Source organism: Gadus morhua, chromosome 4, assembly GCF_902167405.1.
Source record: "Gadus morhua chromosome 4, gadMor3.0, whole genome shotgun sequence".
Taxonomy (NCBI): domain Eukaryota; kingdom Metazoa; phylum Chordata; class Actinopteri; order Gadiformes; family Gadidae; genus Gadus; species Gadus morhua.
The window spans coordinates 23,907,144-23,930,220 of record NC_044051.1 but is presented as its reverse complement, the minus strand read 5'-3'; the positions used below and the strand labels follow the sequence as shown (position 1 = coordinate 23,930,220).

General features: G+C 42.8%; 1 protein-coding gene across 1 annotated transcript in view; it reads right to left on the bottom strand.

The window, feature by feature from the left end:
• The window catches only part of LOC115541697 (inactive dipeptidyl peptidase 10-like), a 254,281-nt gene that overhangs the window by 159,986 nt on the left and 71,218 nt on the right, over positions 1-23,077 (bottom strand). Inside the window, exons 4-5 of the mRNA XM_030353542.1 lie at positions 5,989-6,083; positions 4,002-4,076 (exon numbers count right to left, since the gene is read on the bottom strand). Of these exons, the coding sequence (XP_030209402.1) occupies positions 4,002-4,076; positions 5,989-6,083 (170 nt within the window). The remainder of the gene's footprint in view (positions 1-4,001; positions 4,077-5,988; positions 6,084-23,077) is intronic.

The following is a 23,077-nucleotide window of genomic DNA, read 5'->3' as shown; positions in this document are numbered from 1 at the left end:
GCTTAGCAACCGACAGCGCTTGGGTTGATACATATCCTGCTTATTACATTGACAAGTTACCGGACTACGTGCAGAGTGTTACCAATGGCAAAAAGTCATTTTGTTTACCTTGATAGCGGTCATTATTCATCCGTTGCCAATGAATTATCCAAAAATAATTGACCGCCGGAAGTTGTGAAGTGCCCATGCAAGTGAACGGAACGTTGAAAAGACCAGTGTAATAAATGGAGATAATGCGATGATTAACATTCCATACTGCTTGTCAGCATGATAATAACATTTATGCAAACAGATTTTGAATATTTTGATTGGCTGCATTACAATATTAGCAGACATTAAATTAAGGATACTTACATTTTAGCTGACTTTTAAGTTTTAAGTCAGCTACAATTACAAGTAGTCTACCCTCAGATTAATAGCTGCTATTTATTGTAGGCTAATGCATCACAACATACAAATACATATTTAGTCATGCCCAGCTCGATTCAATCAAATAGACTGTTGACAACATTGTTTAATATGTTCAGATAATTATGAGACATATTCTGAATATATGATGTATCTTAGAGTCAGGGCCCTCTTCAAGCCATGATGAGTAGAAAGGTTGAGAGGTTGAAATAGAAGAAGGGGAGAAGGAGGACAGTCTAAGTAGAAGCAGCACTGTCACAGTCTATTATCTTATTTCTGTCTATACTAACTACAGGTAAATGTGTAACTAAATACAAACTAACTATCAATTGTACAAAGTAGACTAGGTAAGTAGGTAGGTTTATCATGTTGTTATACAGTTGTTATTCATTTTCTTCTGATGATAATGACTACCCAATTTTGACCCAGTATTACCCAATATTTAATGATTATAAAATGAGAATGAATATATAAAAAATGTAGGCTATATATAATTGTATTTTTCTTTGAAAATATATATATATTTTTGGGTTGGGGGGGGGAGCTCCATAACCAAATTCTGTCGGGGGCCCCAGAATTCCTAGGGACGACCCTGCATACACACACACTAAAATGCAGATACAAACACACACACACACACTCATATGCAGATACAAACACACACACACAGACACACACTCATATTGTGGCAACCCCGCGCCGTCGTGCTTCGACGAACTGCGCCAGCAGCCTGAACAGCGCCCTCTCCGCGGACAGGTAGTCCGCGGGAGATGTGTCCCGTTCAGCGCGGCTGCGCTAGATCGCGCACCAAGCAATCCCGGGGAATCATGGGCATTGGGATCACCTGGCGGAAGGAGACGGCAGAGGGGCCGGGCACGCACCAGACGGGGGAAGCCGAGTTGGAGACCATTCAGTGGAGTCGCGGACTGAGCGGCAGAAGCCGGGAGCGATAGCCACGCTGACCTCACCGACGGACCGGAACCGGAGACCCCTCGCCCCTTTTTCCCCAGTGTGGAAGAAACCTAAGTTACTGTATGATTTCGCCTTTTCTTTGGTGAGCTGCACGTAATAAAACCGTTGCACCGCAACCCTGCTTGAGCGTTTGTTTTGAGAATCACAGCCGCCGACGACCGGGGTTGCCACATTATACAGATACAAACACACACATACACAGACACACACGCACTCATATGCAGATACAAATACACATATGAATGAACAAAGAACTACATAATTGTATGAGGGGCCGCCTGGGACATAATTCATACTTGGTCTTACACACACTATTATACTCTGTTTACACGTATGTATGAGAGTGTATAGTCGCGTATGTGAGAGAGTATAGTAATGTATGTGAGAGAGTATAGTAGTGTGTGAGAGAGCATATAGTTGGGAATGTGAGAGAGTATAGTAGTGTACGTGAGATGGAAATGTAGTGTATGTGAGAGAGTATAGTGCTGTATGTGAGAGAGTATAGTAGTGTGTGTGTGAGTGAGTATAGTTGTTTATGCAAGAGAATATAGTAGTGTGTGTGAGAGAGTATAGTTGTGTGTGTGTGAGAGAGTTTTACTGAAACGGAAGTGAGTTTGATTCCTCAGTTTCTGATTGGCTGACAGAGGAGCGATTCTGTTATGCTGCGTTCACATAACGCAGCATAATGCGTGCTCCGTTTCATTCAAACTCTCTCACACACTACTATACTCCCTCACGCAATACTATTTTCCCTCACATACACTACTATATTCTCTTGCATAAACAATTATACTCTCTCACACACAATGCTGTTATCTCTCACACACACTACTATATTCTCTTGCATAATCAACTATACTTTCTCCCACACACTACTATAATATCTTCCATAAACAAAGAATCATCATTTGTTTCTTGCGCTCATAGGCTCTTAAGATGAATTCTCCCATGGGACTGTGAGCTCTATGATGTTGACAGACTTCAGTGAAGGGGACCAGAGTACCATGTCTGGTCTAAGGGTGGGGGCTGCAAACTCAGGTGGAAAGATTAGTTGATGGCCAATATCGACTAGCATCTTCCAATACCGGGCCTTGGCTAGCTGCCCAGCATCTGGTTTGGGAGGGGGATGGTTGGGCTTTTTCTGTCCCTCTCGGATGAATGTTGGTGCTGTGATGGGATTTGTTGCTCTAAGGGGCAGGGAGTTTGTGGTATTCCATTTGCTCTCCAAAGCTGCTGCCAGATTCTTGAAGACCTGGTTGTGCCTCCAGGTGTAGCGGCCTTGTGTAAGGCTTGTCTTACAACCGGTCAAGATGTGTTTGAGAGTCCCTGGGGTTGGGCAGAGGGCACAGGTTGGGTCCTTGCCATACCACTGGTTGAGGTTTTTTGGAGATGGGAGCACACCATAGTTAGCTCTGATGATGATGTTGCTTGCCTCCATTACCTAGAGCTCCCTCCAGCAACAACTATACTCTCTCAAACACACTACTATTCTCTCTCACACACTGCTATATTCTCTTGCATAAAAAACGATACTCTCTCACACACTACTATATTCTCTTGCATAAACAACTATACTCTCTCCCATACACTACTATACTCTCTCACATACATTCCTATGCTCTCTCACATACCCAACTACTGTATATGCTCTGTCACACACTACTATACTCTCTCAAATACACTACTATAGTCTCTCACATACACTGCTATACTCTCTCTCTCACACACTACTATTCTCTCTCACATACATTACTATACTCCCTCACATACACGACTATACACTCTCATACATACATGTAAAAGCAGTATAATAGTGTGTGCAAGACCAAGTATGAATTATGTCCCAGGTGGCTCCTCATATAATTGCGGCTATGCACACACAAACACACGTACATGCACGCTTACACACACACACACACACACACACACACACACACACACACACACACACACACACACACACACACACACACACACACACACACACACACACACACACACACACACACACACGGAAATAGAAACACAAACATGAATGCCCAAAAGCCTTAAGGCCAACACACACACATACGGACCAACCCAGTGCAGTTGGAAAACACACGCACAAACACTTACATAAACATGGCCACACAAACTCACATGCACAATTTACAAACAGCTTCTGTTCTGTTGTGTGGGCGTGTGCATGTAGGTGACCGTGTGATTGTGATTAATTAGCATTTAAGTGTATATGATTGTGTGTGCGTGTGTGTGTATGTGTGTATGTGTGTGTGCGCATTTTAGTAGGATGAAGAACGGCTTGTTTGCTTATGTTTATATATTTATTTCCTGCTTGCTAAATTGCCAAATATTACCACTGCATCCACAGTTTTTACATATTTTCTATTTGGCTGTTGAGGAACCAAGCCTAAGATTCTTACTCTTTTGTACTTAAGTACAATTAAGTATAATAAAAGTAACTCTGATTCTGATTCTTATTCTGATTCCGTCGTTTTTTTACGTTACATTTTACATCCGACCTTGACCTTGACTATTCTGTTAGAATGTAGTGATTAATAATGATAATAAATCATTTGGTTATTAATAGTGATAATAACAAAAGTAGTTAATAATAACCTCACCTGGGTCACATCATAGGCCACAAGGGCGAACTTCAGATCAGGAGAGAGCGAGTACTTCACCGCCCTGAAATCCACCTGGAGGTTTAACGAAATCAGTAAACATACTACAGTAAACACACTACATTAAACACATCACACCTGACACTACTCTGAACACAACAAACCTCTGCATTTAGGAATGCTCCACATCGGCAGGGTTATTAAGTAGTAGTATATGAGTAGAAACTACAGTGAACTGAGAACTTTGACGTAGAGCGCTAAACATTGGACGTTGGATTGTCGTGAAGATCATGTCTATATCTGGTCCATCGGTCCATGACCAATTCTGGACATCAATTTGACGTCCAAACTAGGTCCACTATTTGGATGTCAAACCACGACCCAACTTGGACGTCATATTGGCGTTCAAACATTTCACCTTTGAAGTGGGTAAATTGTTGGACGTCATTTGGACGCCTATGACAGGTGCAGGATCTGTAAACATGATCCCACTGGCAATGTGACGTCGGAGAAACATCTTTTCTGTGTCATTATTGGATTGTCCGATTTTGGTCCACTGAATGGTTTATTTTGTAACGCCAGGTGACGTCTAATGTTGACGTCTGTTGGACCTCCGTGTAAGGGCTATTTATAGTCTTTTTTATACTACTTCTTATTGTTTCAAGTTGTTTTCTGTACCATTAGTTTTCCTGTAGCTCTAGCATTTCATCTTTGAACTGGATACATTTTTTGGACATCATTTGGACCCCTATGACAGGTGAGGGAAATGTATACATGATGATTGTTTTTTTGTTTTTACATTTTACATTTCATAGTTTATTTATTTTAAGTAATCAAGTTATTTTTTCATGCATATATCTGTATATATCTTATTGCATTTATCAGTTTATTAATTTGGAAATGCTGTTTGTGGAAAAAGTTCAGTAAATAATTTCATGGTAGCCTATCCACCTTATTCCGAAGTAAAAAAATGGCAACGCCATGGCAGCTGTTGTCGTGGGCATGTGTGGTGTACTGGTTAAAGAGTTGGACCTGTAACAGGAGGATGGAAGGTTCGAAACCCAACTGGTACCCAAAATATGTGTGGGTGATGTATGGAATTGTACTGCAGCACTCTCCTACGTCATCATCTACAGATGAGGTGCCTTCGAGGCAGGCACCTGAAGCTCCCCTGGTGCACTGTGGCAGCCCACTCCGGGTAGTGCTTTGCTGGCCCGCTAGGACGTGTGTGTTTCGTTACCTTACATCCGTTGACCTCAAAAATTCCTGCAGCTAAGCTTGGATATTTACATTCCCATTAAAGGCTTTGATAACATGCCTCTGAAGTGTGACTTATTGCACCATTAAAATACTTACAGGGAACTAGTCATCATATTTCCACTCCATGAAACACATGTTAATGCTCAGTAGTAGACAGATATGGTTCTTTAATGTATTTGCATTGTACTAATATCCGTTCATTTTCAATGGGCATAAATGTGTCTGAAACAAGGGGCATCCCAATTTTTTCAACATTAACAGTATAGTCATTAAATAGCCTTTAGAAAAATGGTTTTGGGGGGAACTTGGGCAGTGTGCTAAAGCAGTGTGCTGTGTGTGTCACTAATTCACGGTTGGGATGCATGCAGAGACCAAATTCCTTCCATTTGTGAGCATACTTGGCCAAAAAGCTGATGCTAATTCGATAGGCCCTTGTGGCGCGGCCTAAGCGTTTGTCCTTAATGTCATTTTTTTCCCCTTACATTACTTTTACTTTAATACTTTAAGTAGTTTTTAAACCACTATTTTCATACTTTTACTTAAGTAAAAAGCTTGAGTTGATACTTCAACTTCTACAGCAGTCTTTTTTGAACCCTAGTATCTATACTTCTACTTGAGTAATGAATCTGAATACTTTTGACACCTCTGATTAAAACACCCTAATAGCCAAATAGTTGTTTTGTCATGATTGTGAAGAGAGATTGAGAGAAAGAGAGAGAGTTCTTACGAATGTCTTGTTCCTGATGAGCACCTCGGTCTCGTTCAAGACGACGTTGAGCTTGACCACATGGCCGCTGTGGTCTCTGAATACCACCTCTGAGGCTAGGACACAACAGAGACAAGGTTCTGGTTCACATGGGACTTTGTACACAAACACAAACGCAGGAAGAATTGTAAATTGCGTGTTCGAGAGAAAATCCAATGATTAAGGAGAACACTGTTGATGAGGCAATCAGGTGACAGCACCACTGTAATTAACAGACTATTGATTGTGGTCACAGGCAAGGGCGTCAGTTTGTTTTTAGAAGTGGTGGGGACAATAATCATAAGCTTGAGTGTGGTTTGAAAAGTGCTGGGTACCCTTATGTAAGCTATTCATCCATTCAACGCTGCATTACAATATGCTCTACAGTGTATTGTCAGGTGTTGAAAATCCTATTCGAACAATAAAAGTTGAAAACCACAGTTTGTGTTTTGGCTTGTTTTGCAAAACGGCGTTGGAAACACCAGGGTATTGGCTCGGGATATGTAATACTAATACACATAGGACAAAGAACAGTGTTGGCAATTTAACACTTATCTTGACATCAACAAAGTTTACCAGACAAACAATGCCAGACTGTAAAGGGGGTACAAAATGAAACAAGGTACTGAGCATCAGCCTTTTGAAGACGAGCAAGGGCTGCTGGTAGCATATGTTATGCTGCATTAAAAAAAGAAGAAAAAAACAAGCGCCCAGAGGAGAATTGCATCTGCCAAATCCTGACCACCAGTAAACACTTGCGAAGGACCAATGTAGACTTCACACGTTACAACATCATAATAATAATATTAAATTTTATTTATAATGCACTTTATATTCAAGAATCTCAAAGTGCTTCAGAGAAAAAAAAAAACGATTAAAAGGGGGAACCTCAAAGAAAGTTTAGCTAAATGCTCTTTTAAAGAGATGGGTTTTGAGTAGGGCTGTAACGATACACAAACTCACGATTCGGTTTGTATCACGATTTTTTGACCCACGGTTCAATACATCCCACGATTTTTTTAAATTTAAAAAGCATTTTATTTAAACAACACTTATACCAATTAACTTAATGTAACATTTAATAACAAATAATTTGGAACACTGAACAGATTTGAACAGAAAGAATACTATTAAAGTATAGCTAAATTAATAAAGAAATAACGTGTGGGAGGATGCTTTTTTCAACTGTTTGGTTGGTTTAGTCAAATATCCTTATTAGCACTTCTTATTAGGCTATGTAGCGTAAATAATGACATAATCAGGCCGTATAGAATGCAACATGTTTAATAGCCTAACTTTCAATAGATGGAGAAAAACCTGAATGTCATGAACGTCGCAATAACGAGGCGTTACGAGTAGCATGTGTGCGCCAGAATGGCAATGTGCGTATGCGTGTGTGAGTGACGTCAGCGAGTGAGTGGACGAGCGAGGAGAGCGAGCGGTAGCGCGTGTGTCTAGTGAAGAAGCGAACGAGTCCGGTAGAATAAAGTACCCATCCTGTCAATAATCGGTGGCCGCTTCATTCCGACCTACAAGCAGACAAACTGCCAGTCAAATCACACAAAACACTAGAGACAGGATCACACAGGCCCCCTCTGGATAAATGTCGTTCATATCGCATATGAGCACTTCGACGGCTGTGGAGAAATGCGATCCTCCGTAGCCACGGAGGATTTCAGTCGCATACTTACGGCATCGATAGGAGGGGGCGCTGTCGGCAGACTATTATTTAGACAAATTATTAGCAAATTTCAATCGGACAATTTGCCCGCACAGTTAGAAAGGGCGTATCGCGCTTCTGCCTTCTCACACCGCGAGACAGGTTCGTGGCTTTGAGTATCGCGATTTTCGGTTTGATACGCGTATCGTTACAGCCCTAGTTTTGAGGTTCCGTTTAAAAAGAGCTGTAGTCTGTGGAGCCCTCAGGTGGTCAGGGAGGGCGTTCCATAGTCTAGGGGCAGCAGCAGAAAAGGCCCGATCACCCATGGTGCACAGCTTCGTATGTCGGGTTTGGAGGGTGTGAGTGGATCCTGAACGGAGTGTACGTGAGGTTGTCGGGGGGGTGAGGAGTTCCTGAAGGTAGAGGGGGGCAAGTCCGTGAAGGCACTGGTGGGTGAGGAGGGAGACCTTGTACTCAATTCTGAGTGGGACAGGGAGCCAGTGCAGTGATTTCAGGATGGGGGTGATGTGGTCATGCTTGCGCACCCTCATCAGGACCCTGGCAGCACTGTTTTGGATGCTCTTGCCAGGGATCCCAATGAGAAGTGCATTGCAGTAGTCCAACCTGGAGGAGACAAAGGCATGAACGAGCTTCTCTGCATCAGCCAGGGTGAGTGATTGGCGGAGTTTGGCGATGTTCCTGAGGTGGTATAATGCTGTCTTACAGAGGTGTTGGATGTGGGTGTCAAAATTAAGTTGTGGGTCCATTTTAACACCGAGGTTGGTGACCAACCCAGTCGCCAAGAAAATACGTTGATGGTGTACGTTTCCATGAACACTGGATACGTAGCATTTCAACGTAAAAAATAGCGTGTTATACCGTGCCACTGTGGAGGCGGGTTTCGGGGTTTGGGTTTCACGGCTTTCGCGGCAAATTGTGGACACGATTGTTTAGGGGGGGTGGGGGGAGGTAGACTGTTGTTGACCGGGGAGGGGGGGGGAGACACGTTAGTTGAGGGGGGGGGGGGGGGGGGGGGGGGGACACGTTTGTTGAGGGGAGGGGGGGGGGGGGGGGGGGGGACACCGTTTGTAGGGGGGGGCACGCTCGACAACGAGAGTTGTTTTTTATTGAACGCTCGACAACGAGAGTTGGTTTTTATTGAACGAGACTTCAACACGGAACAGCTACACGAAACGATGGTAACGTCACTCTCGGTGACGGTGTCGACAACAATGAACACACGAACAATGTTAATAGAACAACACACAACCACATAACATCCCAAACCCATTAACCCCACTTAATCCTAACAACAAAACAAGTTAACAAAAGCCCCAGTTGTCAACTGACAACCCCAATTCCCAGAATCCCCCGCGGCTCCGGAACACGGCGTAGCTTATATTAATCTTTATTATCTGAATGGGAAATGCAATATTTTAGGAGAGATACACCATTAAACGCGTTTCTAATGACATTTCTAGCGAGAAATGTACATTTTCCTTACATAATCTTCAGTCAGTGAATGTGTATGATCTTTATTAATCTTTATTATCTGAATGGGAAATGCAATATTTTAGGACCGATTCACCGTTAAACGTGTTTCTAATAACATTTCTAGCGAGAAATATTCTTTTTACTTGCATAATCTTCAGTCAGTGATTGTGTCTGATCTTTAGTTTTATAGTTATTAGGATTTGATCGGCTCGCTCGCATGTTTCAACGACGTCAGGTTGTTAGGAATAGGGACGCTGCTTTCGCCTAACTAGCAGCTCACGTGCTTCCTGCGTTTGTGTTATTAAACTGTTACTTTATGTAACTTTTAATGATATCATCTTGTTAGAAACACGTATATCTGAGAGCCAACCCAGTCGCCAAAAGCATACGTTGACAGTGTACGTTTCGTGAACACTGGATTACGTCGCATTTCAACATAAAATAGCGTGTTATACACACACGCACACACACACACACACGCACACGCACGCACAGACACACACAGACACACACACACACACACACACACACGCACACGGTGTATTTCGCTGCTAAAACAACAACAAAATTCCCTCAAATATTATTACTAAAGAACCGTTTTCCAAAGAACGAAATGTAAACCAATGCATTCTGAATGGGAGTGTTTCTCAGATTTTTCCATGCTACACAGAACGAAATGTAAACCCATGCAAATAAAGACTTGGTCATAATAATTCAAATATCATTAATCTCCTGAGTGTGTTGGGTGGTATTCTATTTTTTTCAACGGGGCTGCATCCAGTCACTTGACCGTCATGGTTGCTATGGTGGTTGCTATCGACCTCCCCCTCTAATCCTTACATGGCTCTAAAAACCATGCGGCAAAGGAGCTGCCGTAAATTGTGTTGTTTTTGTCGTAAACTGGGGTCCGACGGTTAAAAAATAGACAGATATTCCAAGGTATCCTTAAAAGGCAGCTTGGATGTTTTTATTTTCTGCAGTTTAGACTTCCTCTATAACCTATTTTTGAAAGCAAAACACCAAGTTCATTGATTTAACGAGGCAGGGTTATTTGAAACAATTTATTCAATAAATATTTGTGAGAGTTCATTCCTTCTCCTGAGTTTGCTTCCTATTTATGTCTAGTGTACACCCCTACTGTCCAAAAGCATCCCCCCCCCCCATATGGATTTGGAGAGTTGTTGCCACGTCCCAGTGGTGGAAGTATCATATAATATGAAAGAGGGCATTCAATTATACTACAATGATCAATTAGGAGGCCGAAGCCCTAAAGGAAGTGATGCAATAGGTGACTGAGGCGAGAACATTTAAGTAAACTGTACCTTGGGGTCAAAGGGGGTTTCAAAAGGACGCATATACGCTTCAACCTGTGGCTCCAGCCCTACAGGAAATGACACAGCAAGTGCTCCATCTCGTTGCACCTGCACCCAGCAGCTCGCTTGCAAGATTTTGGCCTGAAGTTCTTCCCAGACCTATACCCTAACAGTCCAACATGCATATCTGAGAATCAGGCCTCTCTTCAATAATGACAAAATGTTATGAGAGAAATACAGATTCACTTTTTGTTATCTCATAAGCGGCGTGGTGCCGGCTCCTTTTGACCTTTTGACCCCAGACTTCAAAGACGTGGCCACAGGCCAGCTGTGTCTACACACATTAAGCCACAAATGTACACCTCCATCCCGCAAAAAATGGGGCCTAGAAACTAACCTCTGTCTTATGTACAGTGACTGTACTGTTGGAGGTCACGCCCCTTTTCCGGCCTTTTCGAGATAGCTAGGGATGCAAAAATGTTTACACACATTTCCCGGGGCCCCGAGAACGACCTATCCAAGATTTGTAGTTCTAGCCACTAGAGAAAAAAAGTTTTCCCAAATGGACTGTCATTTGGACAAAGCCACTTCAGAAGTGTTGCCTGCGAGACCTAATGGTTCAGAATGTGGTGGAAAAACACTTTTTGAGATAGGAAGGTCCTACCGCCCTGAAATTTGAATACCATATTCTAGGGCCTAACTGGGACCCCCGCACCGAAACTTGGCCCGGTCGGACCCCGAGTGCAGGAAGGGGGGGCCTGGACTTTCATAATCTTCGCTCTGTGAATGTAGAGGATGTTTGGTCGGATGTTATGACGAAGAATCATAATGTGAATGGGAATATTCTATTAATGTCCTGATATTATCTTTCGTCTCAACACTTCTGCTGCAGCCGCTTAAAGTCTCACTCCGAGAACCTTAAAATATGAATCAATCTATTAGAAGTATGAAAATATCTTCCCGGTCGTGCAACAGGGCAAACAAGGTGTCCTTTGACATCTACGTTTCGAGACGATTGCAACAGTGCTACACATGATCATATTTGAATATGTTTCGGGGTAGTAATTAGCTGTCGATTGTGGAGGCCTTTATCAATAATGACCAGCTATAGATTTGCTTCCCGACGGAGATTTTCGACAAATTACATGTTAATTAGCATCTACACGTTAAGCTGAGTCCAATGAGATCAAGCTCGCCCTCTTGCTACACCGAGATCATGTCCTAGACCTAGGTGTACCATGTAAAATACATGTTACCATTAGCTAGAGTGTCATGCTTGGTGTCATTGGACTCAGCTCAACGTGTAGATGCTAAATAACATGTCATTTGTCACAAATTTTTATCGGGAAGCAAATCAATAGCTGCTCATTATTGATTAAGGCCTCCAATTTCGACAGCTAATTACTACCATTAAACATGTTCGTGTGTGGCACCGTTGCAATCGCCTGGAAGCGTAGATGTTGAAGGACACCTTGTTCGTCCTCCAACGCCACCGGGAAGATATGTACATGCTTCTGATTGACTAATGAATTGATTCAGCTATTCCCCCAGAAGTCTGGGGTCAAAAGGTCAAAAGGAGACGGCACCAGCCTCGTTGAAAAAAATAGAATACCACCCAACACACTCAGGAGATTAATGATATTTAAATTATTATGACCATGAAGTCTTTATTTGCATGGATTTACATTTTGTTCTGTGTAGCATGGAAAAATCGGAGAAACACTCCCATTCAGAATGCATTGGTTTACATTTCGTTCTTTGGAAAACGGTTCTTCAGTAATAATATTTGAGGGAATATTTTTTTGTTGTTGTTTTAGCAGCGAAGTGCACCGTGTGCGTGTGTGTGTGTGTGTGTGTGTGTGTGTCTTTGCGTGCGTGTGCGTGTGTGTGCTTGTGTGTGCGTGCGTGTGTGTGTATAACACGCTATTTTATGTTGAAATGCGACGTAATCCAGTGTTCACAAACGTACACTGTCAACGTATGCTTTTGACGACTGGGTTGGCTCTCAGATATACGTGTTTCTAACAAGATGATATCATTAAAAGTTACATAAAGTAACAGTTTAATAACACAAAACGCAGGAAGTGTGGTAGAAATTAGTGAGTATATTCTATGGTAAACCATGATTATTAATAGGTTTTATATTTTTAATTGTGGAAACCACAAGATGCTCTGCAGAGTCTGTTCAGAGCAGATGGTAAACAGAAATGTCCTGGGAACTGCGGGGTCAAGTCATGTTGACCTCAGCCTGTCAGCCCTGGGTCATCTTGGCTAACGAGGTCAATCCATGCTGACCTCGGACCAGGGCGCGGTTGATAACATGCTGAGACGAAGATTGACTGGGCGGAAACCCCATTGGATCAAAGGGAACCTCCATTGTGACAAAGAAATTCCTATACGTGTATAAAGTGAGGCGGCAGCCCAATGTTGGGCCAGTGACTCTTAAGACCTGCTCGGCTGTTATCGTTGTTGTTTTTCTTCACGATAAAGTCTTTTGTCAATTCTTGCTCCGGACCCCTCGTTTTATTTTACTCTCTCTCTCTTGAATTAGTCTAAGTGTTTTAAATCTCGATTAATCTACAACATAATTTGGCGTCACGACCAGGAGGAAATAGGGACTCGTCAGCTGCCGGGCCAGAGGACGGGACGCGAACGGATCATACGACCAGAGCTCAAGGGTAAGTTGTCTTGCCATATATAGGATAGAGTCGTTTGATCTGTTCTTGCCCCGTCTGAACGCCGAGCAGCAGGTAAAGTGTCTCTTCGATCAAACGAACCAAAATTATAGATAAATGAGCGAGTGAGAGATACAGGGGCTCCGGGAGAGATTGACGTGCGCGCGCACATATGCCATAACGCGTTCTTTGGTTCTAAATGACCAAGACGCTTTGTGGCTCCCTATTTTGACACGAGTTATTGTTATTGGGAGTTTTGAGGTTTTGGTTAAATAGACCTATTATAAAGTCCTGTGGCTGTCTTCTGAAGGAAGGAAGGACAGAGCAGTGTTTTGTTTAAATAGGCCTTCTGTAAAGTCCTGTGGCTGTCTTCTGGAAGAAGGAAGGACAGTGCAGGTCCGCAGGTCGGTTGAAGTAGGCCTACCTGTTGGATGACTGAGAGTATCCCAGAAAGCTGGGTTGGAATTCATTGCCGTCGATTAATTCATTTTTATTTTCGAAAAGTTTCCTTGAAGCACCGACTAGTGAATTGTCTCTTGGTTTGGGCCAATCTAACAGTTTTCTGATCTCGGATCGATTGAGTGAGTTTCTTTTATTTTGGGCCAATTGAACAGTCTTCTGATCTTGGATCGATTTAGTAAACTCTCTCTCTTTATTTTGGGCCGATTGAACAGTTTCCTGATCTTGGATCAACTGAGTGAATTTTCTCTTATTTTGGGCCGATTGAACAGCTTTCTGATCTCGGATCGATTGAGTGAATTTTAATTCTGATGTTGGCATTATGAGAGAAAAGGGTTTTTATTTTAAGTTCAGGTTGAGTAGCTCAGATTTGGAGTACTCGACTGTTCATGTTTTAATCAAAAGGCCAGTTTCTACGCTCGGTCAACTTTTTATTTGTAATTAATTACAAACAATTCGGACATTTTTCAATATAAGATAAAGAAATTGAATGAACCGGCTTATTGTCTGTATTTAAGTCGTGTTAGGATTAAGTTACCTCGGAGGTTTTTACGACCCGGTTCATTTTTTTGTTGTTGATTCTGTCATAAATAAATTAGGCGGACAGAGAATAGTTAATTTGTTTAAAGTAGTTGATAATCATAAATAAATTAGACGGATAGAGAATAGTTAATTTTTTGAAGTACTGAATAAATGTGTAACCGCGCTGACTCTAACTGCACGTGCACGAGCAAACACACAGGGGACGAGCAGGAGCCTGCAGGCCAGTGTTGGGGCCACATTCCAATCTTCGGGAGGGAGACGAGCGCTTGGGAGGAGTTCACATTTGTAGCTTAGCGATAATAAAGTATTTAAACTAACTAGTAGAATAAACTCAAATAAATTGTATTAATAAATAGTGTATTTCAGAAAAAATAAATAAAGTAATAAATTTATAATTAAAAATGGCACCAACAGCGGTAGAAGTTTTGAGTAGAGACAATCCACTCCTCAGAAATGAGATCAAACGAATTTCTGAGAAGTGGGAGAAGCGGACAGTTAAATCAGGCATAATATGGCCCGCGGGAGGGACTTTTGATCAGACAATGTGTAGGGACATGGAGGTAGTAATAAGGAACTACAAACCTAACAGAAGTGGTAAAAAGCCCTTGGAGAAGAGAGACAGGGAAAAGTTAGTGCTAGCTTTGTTCGAAGAGGAGGGAGAGAGGTGGCGCGCAATACAACGAGTGACCAGAAGAATAATCAGAAAAAGAAAGAAGAGGCTCAACCTTTGCCTCTGAAGCTTGAGCCACCGCCGTACAAACCAAATAAGATGTATCCACTGTTAACTGGCAACGTAGAAATTAAAGGGGAAGTCACACTAGATGAAGGAGATAATAAGTGTAACACACAGGGGAATAGGGGCGCACCCATACACATGGACTGTTATGAGGGGATTAGGAAAGCAAGAGAAGAGTGTAGCAATGCTGACACTAGTTATAGTAAGAGTGAGGATGAGGACGAAGATGAGACAAGTGGTGATGAGCACAGTAATAAAGATGTGAAAGATGGTAATGAGCGAATTTGCGAAGGGCCTTCTCCTAGAAAGAAAAGGAGAGGAAAAAACACAAAGACGAGGACGAAGTCTCAGAAAAGGCAAACAAAAAAGAGTACTAAACTCAAGGGGGAGGGGTATAGTGAGAGCCCAGCGACAGAGGAGCCTGGCTGCAGTATACTGTATCAGTACTAAGCCCCACACCACTCGAGTTAAATGAGAAACTAAGGAAATCGCAAAGGGGAAAAAAGGCACCGGACACCCTCCCCGGGAACTATCCTATTCTAGTCAAAGGACAACATGTCCACTATCAACCGTGGGGTTCACAGGACTTGGAGGGAGTTATTTCTAAACTCCCTAACATTCATAACGGGGCGGCTAAATGGATTCGAACATTTGAGGAACTCACAGTGGGAAACCTAATGGCAGTGGGGGACCTGAAAGCTCTGTTGGCAAGAGTATTGGGGTTATCTAAAATGGAGTACTGAGGAATGGAGGGTTGGATATAATGGACGGAATCCATGATGGGACTACACTTAATTACTACAGAGTGGCGATGTGGAACACACTCAGAAGGGAGTTCCCGACCCATATCGATCATAAAAACATGAGAGGCCTCCCCATCAATGACACAGAGAATCCTGCATCCTACCTGCAGGCCCAAGTGGACAGATGGCGCTTGGAGACTAATGAGGATCCTGAGATCCATCCTGTGTTTTCGGTCATGTTCAGAAACTCTGTGATAGAGATTCTACCTAGCCCAATCAAAGTTAAGCTGGATGATGTGGTTGGACTGGTTACAAATAAATCTCACAGAGACTTTTGCGATCATGTGGTTCATGCAGCGGACAAATATCGGCAGAATGAACACAAAATACAGGAACAAAGCAAAGAGGTGCAAAGGAAGCTATCTCAGCTTCAGTTGGAAGAACTCACAGGAAGAGAGAAAGAGAAGAAGAAACAGGCAGTTGTTTCAGAACCTGTTGATACAATATTGCAAGTCGTCCAGCAGGGCGCACCACAAACCCAACCTCCTCAACAGGCATTCTCCCCCCAGTACAACAGCCTCAGAGCCAATGGTCACCCACTCCACCTGCCATAAATATACACACACATAACAATGGGAACCCAATGGGTGGGAACAAGCAGAATCACAACAAGGGGCCCCAGGGACAGTATAAGAATAATCAGCAACAGGGGTCCCAAGGACAGTATAAAAATAATCAACAGCAAGGATTCTAAGGACAATGCAGAGGTCCTTTAATATGTTATGGGTGCAACCAGGAAGGACATATGAAGAGAAATTGTTTGACTAACCCTCTTCCATCCCAGCAAGGACAGGGTAACGGTTATCAGGGGAGGCAAGATCAAGGGAACTACAACCAGGGACAGCAGGGTCCCTTTATGGGACAGGGATACTAGGGGTGCCCAGAGAATCCACAGGGGGAGGGTCAGCTTGTAGCAATCACAAAACAAGCTGATGAGGAACCAATGCTGCAGGTTCTGATAAATTATAGAGGCATGCCAATGATGGCCCACACTGGAGCCATTTACACTTGCGTAGGTCCAAATTATGCCTCTCAACTCCCCTTCACCACCAAAACTTTGGGATTCTCGGAGCACACGCAGTTAATACCTATGACAGCTCCAAGGATGACAGTCTGTGAATTCTTATTTTAAGTTGTATATATGAGCGAATAAGTGAGTGAGTGAGTGAGTGAGTGAGTGAGTGAGTGAGTGAGTGAGTGAGTGAGTGAGTGAGTGAGTGAGTGAGTGAGAAAGAGTTAGCATTGAGTTGAGTTAGAGGGGACAGATGAAGTGATTTGTGAAGAGTGAGACAGAGAAGAGGAAGAGTGTGTAGATTGGCAACGAGAAGTGGCGATGAGATTGGAGAAGGCTTTCCGGTTAGAATTTTCTTTGGGAGAATGATATCTTTCGATGGCCTTTTAAGATTAATAATCTAGTTTTGGAGTGTGTCCAAAAACGAATAAACCAGTAAGGAAAGGAAAAGGATTACTAAAAGTGAAAATGGTTATGGAGATTTGTGAAAGCGAAGGAAGTAGATAAAGAGAGGTAAAGAGAGTTAGAGAGAAGGAACGTAAGTAAGGAAAACCCGCAGGTGGGGGCTGGATAGAGAGACAACAGAGAGAAAGAGATTGAATTTGCATTGTGCTGAATAGATTATTTGTGTGCTTGGATGTACTCTGTAATTGGTCCCTGAATGTAACCTATGTCCACTGTTTTAGAAAAAACGTAGAACCACCACTGGGATGGGTGATTCTGTGGTTCTTGGAGACTCTCCAACGCGTCGGAACACCATATGGTATATATCATTACATCTTGGTACACAGAGCACTGGTGAGACAACGGGTTGGATCAGAGGGAGAAGGTGTTTGGAGAAGGGAGAGGAATGTATAGAAAGCAAAAAGGGCGGATGAGGATCGAGCCGGAGGTAATAAATCAGCGGAGAAGTGGCTGGGGTCGTTTAGCTCAGGAGATAGAGCAGTTGTCTAGTAACCGAAGGGTTGCTGGTTCGATCCCCATCTCTCCTAGCTGAGTGTTGATGTATCCCTGAGCAAGTTAAATGGTGATTACAGGATTTAGGAATAATTATTTAGACTCAAACATGAGCAATTAGCGTTAAAAATTGTCTGCACACCACACTCCACAGGAGTCAATGGGTTCAATGGCGCCAGGGTAAAGTGACTCATCAAAGGAGGAGCAGACCCAACCCATGGACTCTGCGTGGATAGGTGGATGTTATTTTGGTGCTTGGGCCTGACGAGGTCTAGGTGCCAAGATAACAACACAAACTAGAACTGCAAGCAGTTATGCAGGGGTCCAAGAAGTGTGCATTTCGCCGGCACAACGCGACAAGAAATGTGCGTTTCGCCGGCACAACGCGAAGCATGTGTTCAAAACGCTACCCTGAACCTGTGGATACAAAGGATTTGACTGTGGTAGGAGTAGCGAGAAGTCAGTGTAGCGTTTTCGCGGCGAAATTTTGTAGAAGATATACAATTTCCCCGTTTATTGCGCCCCCTAATGGCGAAATTTTCCGAAATTTTTATCGAACGACATTAAGGTTAGCACCAACATGTGTGTAAAATGTGGACTCGATCCGATGTCTAATTTTGGATTTCTTTGGATTTTCGATATTCCACGTCTAATTTAGCTAATAAACCAATATTCAAAACGCTACCGTTTCGTTATCGAAGGACGGATCAAAAAAGTAATGCAGGAATTCTTTTCGTGTAGGTCTGAAGATGCCGTGTGCAAAGTTTTGTGTCAATTGGTCAAGAATTGTGGGAGGAGTAGCGAAAATATAGTTTTGCGGTTTTCGCGATTTTGCGAAAAAAAATTATAGACGCAAATGGGCGTGGCCTATGCCAAAAGATGCAGCAGACTCCAGTGAATAAGTGCGTACAAGTTTTTGAATGTGGGAGATTCGGTGCGGGAGTTATAGCCCCAAACGCGTCTGTCCTTGGTATAGCGCCACCTAGTGGCCGGCGTGTCTGGATTTGGTTATCTGAGTAGCGGTGCCGTACCTGGATCTAGTGATGCAATTGGCGCGTGTGCACCATTTACGGTTTGGGCTGTGGTACCACTTCTATGGCGGGAAGTATAAAAATAATAATAAACTAGAACTGCAAGCAGTTATGCAGGGGTCCAAGAAGTGTGCATTTCGCCGGCACAACGCGACAAGAAATGTGCGTTTCGCCGGCACAACGCGAAGCATGTGTTCAAAACGCTACCCTGAAACTGTGGATACAAAGGATTTGTTTGTGGTAGGAGTAGCGAGAAGTCATTGTAGCTTTTTCGCGGCGAAATTTTGTAGAAGATATACAATTTCCTCGTTTATTGCGCCCCCTAATGGCGAAATTTTCCGAAATTGTTATCGTACGACATTAAGGTTAGCACCAACATGTGTGTAAAACTTGTAGTCGATCCGATGTGTAATTTTGAATTTTTTTGGATTTTGGATTTTCCACGTCTAATTTAGCTAATAAACCAATATTCAAAACGCTACCGTTTCGTTGTCGAAGGTCGGATCAAAAAAGTAATGCAGGAATTCTTTTCGTGTAGGTCTGAAGATGCCGTGTGCAAAGTTTTGTGTCAATTGGTCGAGAAATGTGGGAGTAGTAGCGAAAAAACATTTTTGCGGTTTTCGCGATTTAGCGAAAAATATTCATAGACGCAAATGGGCGTGGCCTAGGTCAAAAGATGCAACAGACTCCAGTGCATCTGTGTGTACAAGTTTTTGGACTCTGGGAGGTTCGGTGTGGGAGTTATAGCCCCGAACGCGTATTCCTTGGTATAGCGCCACCTAGTGGCCGGCATGTCTGGATTTTGTCGTCTGCCGTCACCTCACGGACCTGGATCTAGTCATGCAATTGGCGTGTCGGCACCATTTACGGTTTGGGCTGTGGGCACACTTTTAGGTTTATTTTTGCTGGAATAATAAAAAGAAAAATCCTTACAAAAACAATAGGGATCCAACCTGTTGGCTTGGACCCCTAAAAAAATCCTTACAAAAACAATAGGGATCCAACCTGTTGGCTTGGACCCCTAATAAAATATTTCCTTCGAGATTATGATAAGTAATAGACAATTTATTAAAAGTGATCTTATAATTTAGAAAAAACAATCGGCAATACTTAAAAATTAGACCAAATAAGTATGATAAAACGTTTCTAATAATATAACCTAAATTTCTAATTTAGGTTATCCACAATGACAAATGTAATTTAAAATAAATAAGTAAAATAAAATAAGAACGGGTGTGTGTGAACCTGTTCTCGTGTGTGTGTCAGGGCTGCCGAGGTAGGGGAGAATCCTCTCCTACTCCGAGTGACAGAGTACACAAGGGGATACCCAAGCACACTTCAGATAAAACAATATGGTTAATTACTATAGAAACAATGTATCAATTCAGTGTTGAATAAACTAGTTAAGATCAACATAGAGGATTTGGGTTTGGTATAGTAGTGAATCAAAATATGGAAAACACTAAATGCAAGCAATAGGTAGAATAAAAGGTTTAATTAGGTCGTCCAATTTAAATAGATAATGAAGGGCAATCGGGTAGGATTATGAAAAGAATTGTGATTTTGAGTAACGGTTAAAGCAAAAGTGAGTCGCCCAATATTGAAAATGCAAGTTTTAATATTGTGATTTTTGTTTTCTTTCACATCTCCCTAGTTAAGGACAATAGGTGGATTGACGCTACATCTGCTGGGAAGGAGTCATACATGCTATGTTGTCAAATTGGATTCGGAAGTAGTGGGTTTACCTTCAAATGCCACTAATACTGCTGCAACACTTTAATAATTTTAACTCTGATAAATTATCTTTTGTTTTATAGTCGCCCTGATGTGTATTCATTACGCACACATATGGCTGCATAAGGCAGATGCGGCTGAAGACTCTGTCTCCATCCCTCCACTTTTCGATCTATACCACCACATAGGTGGGGATTGATCGTATCCCAGGTACGGCATCCTGCAATAAGCCAGTATGGAAGGCTGGTTAGCCAACGACGGGTAAGATCCCACCTTGAAGCCCGGGACAACCTAAATCAGGCAGTGTCACGATTACTTGGCAGAGTCACTGTGAGCACTGGCTCACTTGATCATGGAGTGACGGACTGCAACCATCATAGGAAAAGCCGGCTGATGAAAGGTGGAGGGGGAACAGGAGTCAGATATGTCAGCTTTGGCAGCAGAAGTGGTCTTGGAACGGGGCATGTCGCGTTTTATTTTATTTTACCTTTGTGGTATAGGAGCCCACTAACGCATGTACGTTTTTTCAGTTTAGTGCATGACTTTGGAACAGCGTGGTTTCAGGCGGCTGATGGTAAACCCACCCATATTGGGCTTTGGATTTGGACATACTGGTTTCGATTTCCCTTCCCAAAAGATTGGTTTCAGTTTACTGATGCTTAAGGTTAGACTTTCGACGTTGGGTGCACCAACGGCGTTATTAGATTTGTTTATCATTTAATGCGCATGGTTTTGACCATTGCGCAAGGGGGGAGGTATCAGGAAATTTTTTGAAAACAAGGTTTTTCTTCACCATACTTGCAAACAATGATTGACATCCAGCTAAATGAGTGTGAAATATTTGAAAAAACAGTGTTCAACAGATGGGTAGAAGCAGTCCCATCAGAAGACCAAAGTGCGGCTACGGTAATCAAGGTTCTGACTAGAGAAGTCATGGCAAGGTTTGGAATTCCGTCACAAATTAGCTCAGGCGACAGATCAGCGTTTATTCAGAAAACACTCAAACAAGTGATTTAACATCTGCATGTCTAACAAAGATTAGGCTGTGTCTACATTCCTCAAACCACAAGGTATGGTGGAGAGAGGAATGGGACGCTTAAGACAAAGATTAACTAAATTAAATTAGAGTACTAAATTAAAGGACTAATGCACTACGACTGACACTAATGAGTTATCGCATGAAAACTAACAGAACGATGCATCTAACCCCGCATGAAATGCTTACGGGTCGACCCATGCCTTCACCTGTCATTCGAGGGCCTCATAAAGGACCTCCATTAGAACAATTGGAAACTGAATTAAGACGTTATATGGGACAACTAACTGGCATACACAGGCTTATGTTTCAACAAGAGAAAGACAGAGTTCCAGAGTTGGAGAAGGAGCCACCAAGGGGGGTGGAGTCGGGTGACCACGTGTACTTCAGAGTCTTCAGGAGAAAGTGGAACGAACCCAGACGAGAAGGACCATACAAAGTCACCAGCGCAACACCAACAGCCATCCAGGTGGAAGGAAGTGCCACGTGGTATCATCTCAACCACTGCACAAAAGCTGCTCAACCCAAAGCCAGAGACGACCGTGAGGAGGAGGAGCCAGACGCAGACACACGTGGGGCTGACCAGCTGCCCCAGGACCAGATCCAGTCGAGCCAAGAGATACAACAGCATGATGATGCTGAAAACGGGGAGCCTGTTTCTGATCCTTTACGGGTTGTGCCAGATTTCGCTGGCACAAGCACAGACCCCGAGGAAGGATGAAACCACGGGGACAACACAAACCTGGAAGGGCCAGGAATTAGGGGGTGGTAGGCCTACTGAAGAAAGCCAGAGAGGAACACAGGATAATCCGGCCCAAAATCATTCAGGACTGGTTGACAACAAAGGAAAAATAGTCTTGTATGCTCAGATACCACCGCAAGACCAAGTCAATGACTTTGTGTTTACTGTTATGTCGGATGACGAACACCTATGTGCATTAACCCTCCGCCAGAATTATGAACATGCACATAGGAAAGATCGGTGTAAATTACATATCCAATTTGATTAAATGAAATGGTGTCTAATAGTAACGTCAGGAAGAACATGGGACTGTGGTAGAAATTAGTGAGTATATTTTATGGTAAACCATGATTATTAATAGGTTTTATATTTTTAATTGTGGAAAGCATTGTGCTTGCAGAACCTGAGTTCATAACAGATGGTAAGCAGAAAATGTCCTGGGAACTGCAGGGTCAAGTCATGTTGACCTCACCCTGTCAGCCTTGGGTCATTTTGGCTAACGAGGTCAATCCATGTTGACCTCAGACCAGGGCACGGTTGATAACATGCTGAGACGAAGATTGACTAGGCGGAAACCCCATTGGAACAAAGGGAACCTCCATTGTGACAAAGAAATTCTTGTATGTGTGTATGTGCATAAAGAGGAGCTGGAGTCTATGTTCGCCAGTGACTCTGCAAACCCACTCAGGCTGTTGTCGTTGTTGTTTTTCTTCACGATAAAGTCTTTTTCAATTCTTGCTCCGGACCCCTCGATTTCTTTTACTCTCTCTCTCTTGAATTAGTCTAAGTGTTTTAAATCTCGATTAATCTACGACAGGACTACAACGGAAATTATCAATTGAACGTGAGAGAATTAATATTTTTTAAAGCAGTGTC